The 12005-nt window shown below is 39.8% G+C and overlaps 1 protein-coding gene across 29 annotated transcripts in view; it reads right to left on the reverse strand.

Annotated features, from left to right (window-relative positions):
* Positions 1–208: 208 nt before the first annotated feature.
* PER3 (period circadian regulator 3) overlaps positions 209–12005 on the reverse strand; it is a 60907-nt gene continuing 49110 nt past the window's right edge. For 20 of the 29 annotated variants that reach the window (XR_010155075.1, XM_016953419.3, XM_063805306.1 and 17 more), the window contains 3 exons: positions 9435–9618; positions 8230–8380; positions 209–2720 (listed from right to left, as the gene is read on the reverse strand). Coding sequence is in view for 27 of the 29 variants with exons in the window: in XM_016953419.3 (XP_016808908.2) it covers positions 2637–2720; positions 8230–8380; positions 9435–9618 (419 nt within the window). In the remaining 2 variants the exon portion in view is untranslated. Of the gene's footprint in view, positions 2768–8229; positions 8381–9434; positions 9619–12005 lie in introns of all 29 variants that reach the window. The other 9 variants (XR_010155076.1, XM_054662381.2, XM_016953356.3 and 6 more) reach the window with 1 other exon arrangement.

Below are 12005 nucleotides of genomic sequence, written 5' to 3' on the forward strand. Positions count from 1 at the left end.
CGGGCTAAATAAGCCAATACATTTCAAAGTGCCTGCATCTTCATCCTCCACATAGTAGGTGCTCAGACACATTGGCCAAGGCAAACACAGAATGTGGCTGAGAAACGCAAGGTTAACTAATATGAGGGCCCCTCCAATAGATCATAAGAAGCACTTCTAAATGATACAGAATACACATTCAAAGATTTGTTGACACAGGGCAGGACAATTTCTCACGTTTTACATGTACAGAGTTTATTTGTTGTTTTTACTTAAAAAGATACCCAATTGAAATATTACTAATGATTAAAAACAAATTCAGAGTTAATTATAAATTCAGTTGAAACAAAATTTCAGTTTGGATTAAATTTACACTGTGAATTACAATGAAGTTTCACTCAATTGCAAAATGATTTCCATTCATACAGCATCTTGTTTTTCATAAATCTTGACCTCTGACCAAAGAAAACACAGCTTTTTGGGTAACATTCATGTAAACACTGAAGCCTATAATATAAATTTTTATTACCACTTTCAATAGTCATTAATATAAAAAGTTAACAAATTTAAACAACAAAGTTTAAGCTGGGGAGAGCCCCCTCGGGGGGCGGCGGTCAAGCTGCTGAGCCCCCTGCTCACCGCCAGCAGCAGGTGCAACCTGGGAGTGCGTGAACGCGTCCACCCACAGGAGGAGCGCTCCTCATGCTCTGACAGTTCTGCGACAAGCACCAGTTTCAAATCAAACCTAGTATAACAAGTACTCCATAAAACGTGTGCTAAGGCAAAGAAATAAGCACATTTGGATAATACAAATATCCAGAAACAATGGAAAAGAAAGGCTTCTATTAGAGAACATAAGGCTTAGCATATATGAATGCGCAATGATCCTGACAGCTACGGATACCGTTTTTATTTACAGTGGCAAAAACTTTATTACTACAGAAGGTCACTGACAGACAATCTACTGGCTGGTTAATTGTTTCAAATTTGATTCTTTATCAAGCAAAAATATCACACAACCTGATCAACACACACACAAATGCTTCAGAAATCACTTAACTATCAAGATGGAGCAGACTATGAGAGCTATTTATAAAACACGAATATTTGTATGGAACTGCTTAATATCAGAAAATTCCAAGAACTGTCAAAGGCAGCATTTGAAAATAGTTCTGACACCTTAGATGGAATTACCATCCAGAAAGCCACTACTTTGAAAGGAAATCTGAGCTATGAGGATGGTCGTCATGGATGAAAAGGTCGATTTTCCTAATCATTATCAGGACGCATTTACAAAAAGCTGTAAAACTTCAAAGAAGAAAAGTATTTTCCTTAAAAAACCATAAAAAACCAAAAACAAAAAAAGGAAAAAAAAATAAGTTAGTTTGTTGCAAGTTATATAAAGACAAAAGGTTACTGTAACCTTCATTTTCTTCTATTTGTTTTTTCTGATCTGCAGGGGTGTGAATTTCATGTATCATTCCAAGTTTAAGAAGGAATCAGGGACTTCTCTAAAGAGCACCAGAGAGTGAGCTGATTTATCAAGTAAACAATCACACTCACTTCTTAAAAGACACAACTACAAACGCCATAGAAAGCGGTGACTGATGGAGCCTGCAGGAAGCTGTGGGCAAGGACAACTGGGCTCACCTGGACGTTTTCTCTTTTGCAGTCCCCACAACACTGCCCTGTTCAAGGGCAAACAAAAGGCAGTGCCAATCAGACCTGTGGTAGGGCTGGAGTGACCTCTTTTGTATAAATTGATTGGAAAGAAAGAGTTAACTGTTTCGGTAAGAATGAAAATTTAAACACAGAAGTATGTAAGAATGATACTAGCTTTTACATTACTTGTAAAACATTTTACAATCATTATTTTAAAAACAAAAATACTCAAAAGGGCAACAGCACTGGGTGAGTAAGAAGCTCTTTCATTTTAATATTACACATGCAAATGCTAACTGAAACTTACAAGAATAGGACCATGGTAAGCGGATCGATTTTTAAGATAAGACTTTCAGAATTTCACTGGAAGGTGGGAAATCAATAGGAAAGGGATCTACAAGGATGAAGGCCAAAACTCAACCCCCAAAACCTGGTTATCCCAGATATGCTAATGGACAGTATGTGCTAATGTGTTGTGAGAAAACCGGAATGTTTCATCTTAATTATGGAGGGAACGCCAGGTTGAATGAAGCCTGTATGAACGTACTACATTCATGGAAACCATTATGAAAAGTATACAACCTGTAGGTGGCATTTCTTCAAGCACTCTAAGGGGAAAATGACTTATGTAACAGAACAAAATAAATGAGGCTAAGGTTTGGGGCTCATTCTAGCTATACTTCTAATTATAATTTACTCTGGGTGACATCTGAAATAAAGATACACATACCTCTTTAGAGGCCATCCAATCTCTTCAGAAGACAATTCAACTACAAAAAGAGCCTAACTGGCCATTTTAATATATCAGGAACAAAGAGAAGTAAGATTCTGTATACAATGTCTGCTTCAAAAAGATTACGTGTATTAAAAAATCAAGAAGAAAAAATCTTAACATTCAATGATAACTTCATGGTCATTTAAAAGTCCAGGACTTAAAAAGGTCTGTCTGTGTAACACGTCTTGGAAAGGGTATGAAGGTTCATCCTCACAGTCACTCAACTGCTGTCTTCTACCAGAACCTGACCACAGGATGTGGCCGCACCATCAACTGAATCTTCATTTCCACAAGTGACACAGGCCTCCAAAAAAGAACAAAAGCAGCCGAGTTACTTGATGTCAATGTCACCTAGAGTTTTAAAACAGTAAAAGGCTGGTCACATGTTTCTAACTCCCCAACTTATTCATGTCTGAAAATATTTCATTATAGTTCATTCTTTATTATTATTATAACTATTTTTATTTTTTTTTGAGACAGAGTCTTGCGGTGTCACCCAGGCTGGAGTGCAGTGGTGCGATCTCAGCTCACTGCAACCTCCGCCTCCCAGGTTCAAGCGGTTCTCTTGCCTCAGCCTCCCAAGTAGCTGGGACCACAGGTGCCCACCACCGCGCCCAGCTAATTTTTGTTTTTTAGTAGAGATAGGGTTTCATTATGTTGGCCAGGCTGGTCTTGAACCCCTGACCTCGTGATCCACCCACCTTGGCCTCCCAAACTGCTGGGATTACAGGTAGTAGACACCGCGCCCGGCCTCATTCTTTATTATTAAAAGGCAAATGACAAATTGTTTAAATACAGTCATGTGCCACATGACGTTTCGGTCAAAAACAGACTGCATAGATGACGGTGGTCTTGTAAGATTATCCTACCACATTTTTATGGTACCTTTTCTATGTTTAGATACACAAGTAACACTGTGTTACAATGGCCTACAGTATTCAGGACAGTAACAGCTGTACAGGTTTGTAGCCTAGGATCAAAAGGCTGTCCCACAGGGCCTAGGAGTGATTGTAGCAAGCTACTCCACTGAGGTTTGTGTGAGTACACTCTAGGACGCTTGCACAAAACATCCCCATTACTAAGTGGTGAAAGGACTGTGCTTTTGTTTAAATTGCTGTGGGGCTCATTTTTCATATACCTGTCTATTTACAACCAGAACAACACTGAAAAAAACAAAGACACTTACAATAACCAGCCCAGCTCCTGCTTTTTGGTGAGACCCTACCCAGCCATTCTTACATGACAGACACTCATTCTTTTCTTTGAAAATGGAGATGGGGAGATTATTCTGGGAAGATGGCAGAGTAGGAAGACTAGGACTCTGTCTCCTCACCTAGACAACAACTGGACTGACAAAATCAGTCCGACGTAACTATTTGGAACTCGAGTCTATCTGAACGCCTGCAACTTTCTAGGAAATGCTTAGACGGTAAGCTGTGGTTGCCTGTGGTCAATTTCAGCTTGAAGCACAGCAGCAACTACCCATCCCTGACCTTGGACAAGGCACGTATTCCTGGAGCAGCCTGCACACAGCTTGTGGGAGTCAGAGTGGGCAATAAGGACCCCGTCTTCCAACAATCATAAAACAAGAATCAATAAGCCCTGGGAAAGGGGAGAATCTGGTTTCCAGAATTACTATGTTATTAGATTCAAATGTCTAGTTTTCAACCAAAAAAAAAAAAAAAAAATCATTAAGGCATACAAAGAAACGCCAAAGTACAGCCCCAGCTTGTGCGACCCCCTTCCTGCCCATGGGCCACATGCGGCCCAGGATGGCTTTGAATGTGGCCCAACACAAATTCGTAAACTTTCTTAAAACATTTTGAGTTTTTTTTAGTGATTTATTATTTTTTAGCTCATTAACTATTGTTAGTGTTAGTATACTTCATGTGTGGCCCAAGACAATTCTTCTTCTTACAATGTGGCCCAGGGAAGCCAAAAGATTGGACACCCTTGGTACAGGCCATTCAAAGGGAAAAAATAAACCAATAGCAAAAGTCTCTGAGAAAGACCAGATGAAAGAATTGCGAGACAAAGATTTTAAAACAACTGAAAGATGATCAAAGAACTGGTAGGGCACAGTGGCTCACGCCTGTAATCCCAGCACTTTGGAAGGCTGAGGCAGGTGGATGGCTTGAGCCCAGGAGTTCAAGACCAGCCTGGGCAACAGAGTGAGGCTCCATCTCTGGGAAAAAAAAAAAAAAATTAGCCAGGCTTGGTGGTACATACTTGCAGTCCCAGCTACTTGAGAGGATCACTTGGGACCAGGAGGTAGAGGCTGCAGTGAACTGTGATCATACCACTGCACTCCAGCCTGGATGACTGTCTTAAAAAAAAGAAAGAAAAAGAAAAAGCTGGGTGCGGTGGCTCATACCTATAATCCTAGCACTTTGGGTGGCTGAGGCAGGTGGACTGCTTGAGCTCAAGAGTTCAAGACCAGCCTGGGCAACGTGGCAAAACTCCATCTCTACGAAAATTAAAAAATTAGCTGGGCATGGTGGTGTGTGCTAGCTACTCGGGAGGCTGAGGTGGGAGGATTGCTTGAGCCCAGGAGACTGAGGCTGCAGTGAGCCATGATCATGCCACTGCACTCCAGCCTGGGTGACAGAGTGAGACCTTGTCTAAAAAAAAAAAAAAAGAAAAAGATGATGAAAGAATTAAAGAAAGACATGGAGCAAAATCAAGAAAACAATGTACAAACAATGTAAATATCAATAAAGAGATAGTAAACCTAAAAAGAAGCCAGAAAGAAATTCCATAAATAAAAAGTACAAAACTGAAATGAAAAATTCACTAGAGGGATTCAAAAGCCGATCTAAGCAGGCAGAAGAAAGAATACACGTATGAAGACCGGACAATTGAAATTGTCAAGTCCGACGAACAGAAAGAAAAGACTGAAGAAAAGTCAACAGAGCCTGGAGGACATGTGGGAAACCATCGAGTGGACCAACATAAGCACTACAGGGGCCCCAGAGGAAGAAAAAGAGAAAGAGGCAGAAAGATTATTCGAAAAAATAATGGCTGAAAACTCCCCAAGTTTGATGAAAAACATGAATGTAAAAGTCCAAGAGGCTAAATGAACTCCAACTAGGATGTACTCAGAACTCGGAGATCCACACTATAATTAAATACCGTGCAGTCAAAGACAAAGATAATCTTAAAAGCAGCAAGGGAGAAGCAACTCACACATGCAGGAGATTCTTGATAAGATTATCAGCAGATATCTCATCAGAAACTGTGGAGGCCAGAGGGCAGTGTCCCAGTGTATTCAAAGTGCTTAAAGAAAAAAAACTGTCAACTAAGAAATCCTTTGGCCAAAAGTAAGGGAGAAGTGAAGACATTCCCAGACAAACAAAAGCCAGGGAGTTTGATACCACTAGACCTACCATCCAAGAAATGCTAACAGGAGTCCTGCAGGGTTGAAATGAAAGGACACTGACAGTAACCTGAAGCTGTGTGAAGAAATAGAGATCTCAGTGAAGGTAAATATTATGATTGCAACGACGATGTGCAATTCCACTTTTTGTTTTCTACATGATTTAAGAAACTAATACATTCAAAGAAAACTAGTAGTCTATAAAATCCAGTATTATTTTAACTTTGATTTGTAATCTCATATTTTGCTTTCTATATTATTTAATAGATTAATGCATAAAAATAATTATGTTTTTGGAGACACAATGTATAAAAACCTAATTTCATAACTTCAGTAACTGAAAGAAGATGGAGATGGAGCTCTATAGAAGCGAGTTTTTGTAGGTTATCAAAGTTAAGATGGTATAAATTACACACTGGAGTGATATGTTAGAATGCTAAACGTAATCCCCATGGTTATTGCAATGAAAACAGCTACACAATATACACAACAGGAAATGAGCAGGGCATTACATTTCACTTCAAAAAACCAACTAAACACAAAAGATGACAGTAATGCAGGAAATGAGGGAAAAAAAATCTTTACGGCACATAGAAAACAAATAGCAAAATGCCACAAGTAAGTCCTTCTTTACCAGTAATTACTTTAAATGTAAATGGGCTAAATTCTCCAATCAAAAGACAGAGATTGACTGAACCGATTTTGAAAGGCACTATTCAGATATATGCTGCCTACTCACTTTAGATCTAGATACAGATAGGTTGAAAGTGAAAGGATGTAAAAAGTTACTACATGCAGATAGTAACCAAGAGAGTAGGTACGTCTATAAGTCAGTCACACCAAGACAAATAATGTATGATTCCACTCATATGAGGTGTGCAGAGTAGTCAAATTCATATGGCTCTTGCCTGTAATCCCAGCACTTTGAGAGGCTGAGGCGGGCAGATTACTTGAGGTCAGGAGTTTGAGACCAGCCTGGCCAACATGGGGAAACCCCATTTCTACAAAAATTAGCTGGGCATGGTGGTGTGCGCCTGCAATCCCACCTACTCTGGAGGCTGAGGCAGGAGAATCACTTGAACCCGGGAGGCAGAGGTTGCAGTGAGCCAAGATCACACCACTGCACTCCAGCGTGGGCAAGAGAGCAAAACTTTGTCTCAAAAAAAAAGAAAAAAGAGAAAGTAGACCAGTGGTTGCAAAGGGTTGGGAGAAGGAGGAATGGGGAAGTTATTGTTAAATGGGTACAGAGTTTCAGTTTTGCAAAATGAAGAGAGTTCTGGAGATGGATGGTGGTGATGGTTGCATAACGTGAAAATATTTAATATTCTTGAATTATATACATAAAAATAGTTCAGAAGGTAAATTCCATGTTATGTGTATTATACCACAATAAAAATGTTAATTTTTAAAAAGAGGGCGTAGTAGGATTTCATTGTCTTGCTTACTTCATAAGCCTTAATATCATACTTTAACACCTAACTTTACTCTCTTTTTTAAAAATATTTTTACACACACACACACGAATTATTTGTCTTTTTTGAGACTGGCTGGAATGCACTGGCGAGATCATAGCTCACTGTAGCCTCAATTTCCCAGGCTCAAGCAATCCTCCTGCCTCAACCTCCTGAGTAGTTGGGACTATAGGTGCACGCCACCACACCTGGCTAATTGTTTTGATTTTTATTAGAGATGAGGTTTGGCTATGCTGCCCAGCGTGGTCTCCAACTCCTGATCCTCTCACCTTGGCCTCCCAAAGTGCTGGGATTACAGACGTGAGCCACTGGACTAGGCCTACTTGTTATTAACTTGACTCTTCAACCTCCCATATCTTGATACTTGCGGGAATAAAGATTTCACTACTAGTACAACCATCACTACCATTACCACAGCTGCCACCAACACTGGTTGGGACCATTGGTAAATCAAAGCTTTACTGTTCACGCTATTCACAAATAATCTCATTGAGAAGAACTCATAACAGCAAAAAGACACTTAGGTCCCATTAAAGTTTCTGCTTAGTATGAATACTACCTCTGGTGTGAATCTTACATCTTTTTTTAACTCTTTTCAAACAATGCAGACAACATATTTGAAATACATAACAAATGACCTATCAAATGCAGTCAATCACACATCAAAGCAGGTGTTTTTACTCTTTATCGTACCCTAACATTCCAACTGGTAGAAGAAAAATACACCTGGAGGCAAAAAGACCTGTATTCAAAACCCAATGAACTGCATGGCCTTGTATTAATTATTTCACATGTGTATAACCTGCTTGTTGCTTATTGGTAAAGAGGGAATAATAACACCTACCATAGAGGTAAACTGTGAGGATTAAAGTTTTTAGTGGGATCATGCAAGAACACGACCTATATTAAAAGCACTACCTGGCCAAAATACATGAGTATATGACAGCCATTATTACTGTGCTTACTTGAATGTCGATTTCTTGAGTGACAGTCTGGCTTTGAATCCAATTATACACCTTAGCCAGCTCCTCCTTTTGCCCATGAGAAAACTGGGGCTGCTGCTGCCTCATACTTTCTAGCTTTTCCAGGTCTTCTTTTAGTACAACTTCTTTAACCCTGAAAACAAACAAACAGAATCTTAATAGTCCTGAATAAGACACAGGGTTCTTTTCCTGTCATCTAGGAATAGCACTTCTTCTTGGTTGGTAATACACCTTACATTTTCTAACACATGAGGCATACATTAAAAAAATAACTAGATCATTTCCTTGTCAAGTTGGTAAAGGCTTTTTTCTTGGTGGAAAATATCTATATGATGTTTTAATGAGGTGTATGGAAGAAAGAGATTTCCCTTAGCTCTTTTTAGAAGGGGCAAAAAAATCAAGAGTCTAAAACAAAAAGTTCCTGTACTTGTGTGCCATCTTGGAAAGCACAGACTTTGTTTCTTTGTCTCATGATGTGTAAGACCTGTTTAGTCTGGATCTGAATAGAGGTGACATTACCACTGCCACCCTTATTTTAAGAAATCATTCATCACTTGACTTCAAATGAATAAATTTGAAGATACATTTCTCAAAGGGAATTTATAAAACATTCAATAATTATTTTGTCTTTAAAAACACATTAAGAAACCATAGGCCGGGTGCAGTGGCTCACGCCTGTAATCGCAGCACTTTGGGAGGCCGAGGTGGGCAGATCACCTGAGGCCAGGAGTTCAAGATCAACCTGGCCAACATGAGGAAATTCCACCTCTACTAAAAATACAAAAAAACTAGCTTGGTGTGGTGGTGCATACCTGTAATCCCAACTACTTGGGAGGCTGAGGCAGGAGAATCTTGAACCTGGGAGGTGGAGGTTGTAGTGAGCCGAGATGGCACCACGGCACTCCAGCCTGGGCGACAGAGTGAGACTCTGTCACAAACAAACCCCGTCTCTACTAAAAACACAAAAATTAGACAGGCATGGTGGTGCACATCTATAATTCCAGCTACTCGGGAGGCTGAGGCAGAAGAATCGCTTGAACCCAGGAGGTGGAGGTTGCAGTGTGCTGAGATCGTGCCACTGCACTCCAGCCTGGGTGACAGGGCGAGACTCCGTCTCAAAAAAGAAAAAAAAGAAAAAAAGAAACCACAAAAATATAAAAAGTGGGTTTTCTAAATTGCTTTCTTACCTCTCAGGTACCTGGTATGTCATGAGAATGCGCTCAGGTGTCTGCCGTATCATTCTCCAGATGGGCTCTTCGGCGACATTAGGAAATGTTTCTTTTTTCTGTACGTCCTGAGATTGCTGCCCATTTTGGGAGATTTTAGAAGAATAAACACTACTAGTAAGGTATATACTGCTGTCGCTGCTTCCTGTCAAAAATCAACAACACATAATTAGAAAAGACCTGTTCGACTGATTTGCCAAACTGGCTCTCATCCTTCAGACTCTTGCCTCGGACAGTCCTCCTCCTCAGCCAGCCCAACCATCATTTCCGGGAAACTTCCTCCTGCCTGTGGACAGCCTCCTGGTCCTTTGGTCTTCCTGAGATCTCTTTTTCCATTCCTAATGAGCTATCACTCTCAAGGCTACACACATTGTCCTTTATCATCACCCATAACTGCTCCATCTCCAAAATCATTAACATCTCAGCTTCACTCTCTCATGGGCTTGTTCAATTATTTCAACTATAAATGTGTTAATAACGTCTTAGTCTTCCTGTAGTGGAGTCCTCAGTTCATCATTCAGTAACACACCTTGCAATACCTTAGACTTCTTTTTCCCTCTGACTTTTCATAACTGTCAAAATGCCAACTCCAATAAAGCCAATTATTGACTTTGTTCTTACCTAAACCCAAGTCGCCAAATACATACAGAAAGTCACATATAACAGGGTACAGTGTTTCTACAATAAACGCATCATCACCAACCTCAAATGCACCATCAAAATACCTGGGAATCCTGCTACAGTTCTCTGGTCATGCACTAACCTACCCCCAGCAATGACTATTTTCAACCTATTTCCTGCCTCAATCTCACCTATTTTTTAAGGAAAAAAGAAGCCATCAGAAAGCAAATTAATCACCTTTATGATACCAAACATACACAATTAATGATATATGTACCCCCTCCTCACCTTCCTCCTGCCACAACACAGAAACTGTTCATCCCAAGGACCATCCCTTTATGGCTGATATGAAGCCTTATGGATCATTCCTTTCCTATCTTGCATTTGACCCTTCTAGAACCTTCTCACTGACTTTGAAGGAATTAAAAACACAAAACAAAACTATTTGTTTAATTTTTTTTAAAAACTAAGTATGTAAATAAAAAAGTAATAAAAAATTTTCCTCATTAAAAAATATCTTTAGGTTGGGCGTGGTGGCTCACACCTGTAATCCTGGCACTTTGGGAGGCCAAGATGAGAGGACTGCTTGAGGCCAAGAGTTTGAAACCAGCCTGGGCAACACAGTGAGGTTCCGTCTCCATAAAAATAAAAAATTAGCTGAGTGTGGTGGTACATGCCTGTAGTCCTAGCCACTCAGGAGGCTAAGGTTGGAGGATTGCTTGAGCCCAGGAGTTTGAGGCTACAGTGAGCTATGACTGCATCAGTGCACTCTAGCCTGGGTAACAGAGTGACACCTTGTGTCAAAACAACAACAAAAACAAAACACCCACACAAAACAACTTTAAGAGGTTGTTACTGTTTAAAGCAAAAATAGTAACAATGTTATTGCGGGTTTTTTTACACGTTAAAATGTATGACAAAAATAGCACAAAAGACAAAGGGGACATGGAAGTACTCCGTCTTAAGGTTCTAATATATAAAGTGATACAATAGGCATAATATTTGAAGGTAAACTGTGATAAGTAAAAGATGTGCATTGTACAACCTAGAGCAGGCTGGGCGTGGTGGCTCACACCTGTAATGCCAGCACTTTGGGAGGCCACGGCGGGCGGATCGCCTGAGGTCAGGAGTTTGAGTTCAGCCTGGCTGACATGGTGAAACTCCGTCTATACTAAGAATACAAATAATTAGGCGTGGTGGTGCACGCCTGTAGTACCAGCTACTTGGGAGGTAGAGGCAGGAGAATTGCTTGAACCTGGGAGGTGGAGGGTGCAGTGAGCCAAGATGGCACCACTGCACTCCAGCCTGGGTGACAGAGTGAGACTCAGTCTCAAAGAAAAAAATAAGATAAAATAAAAATAAATAAAAAGTTAATCCTAGAGCAAAAACAAAAAAAAAGAGTTATGCTTAGAAGCCAATACACAATTAACCCGAAAGGAGGAGGGTAGGAGGAAAAAAAGAAAGGGCAGATGAGACAAACAGAAAATTAGTAGCAAGATGAAAGATTTAACTTAAACCTAACCATATCAATATTCACATTAAATGTAAATAATCTAAGCAAGCATTGCAGTTAAAAGGCTGAGACTGTCACATGAATAAAAAGCAATACCCAACTATATGGTGGTTACGAGAAACTTACTTTAAATATAAAGACACAGATAAGTTGAAAGTAAAAAGATGAAAAAAATTTACCATGTAAACACTAACCAAATAAAGCTGGACTGGATACACTGATATCAGACAAAGCAGACTTCAAAGCAAGACATATTTCAGGATAAAGAGAGCAATTCATCAAGAGGATATAATAATCTTAAGTGTATATGCACCTAATAAAAGAGCTTCAAAATACATGAAGCAAAAACTCACTGCACTATAAGAAAAAATAGAGAAATTCACATTTATAGCTGGACA

Source organism: Pan troglodytes, chromosome 1 (assembly GCF_028858775.2).
Source record: "Pan troglodytes isolate AG18354 chromosome 1, NHGRI_mPanTro3-v2.0_pri, whole genome shotgun sequence".
Lineage (NCBI taxonomy): Eukaryota > Metazoa > Chordata > Mammalia > Primates > Hominidae > Pan > Pan troglodytes.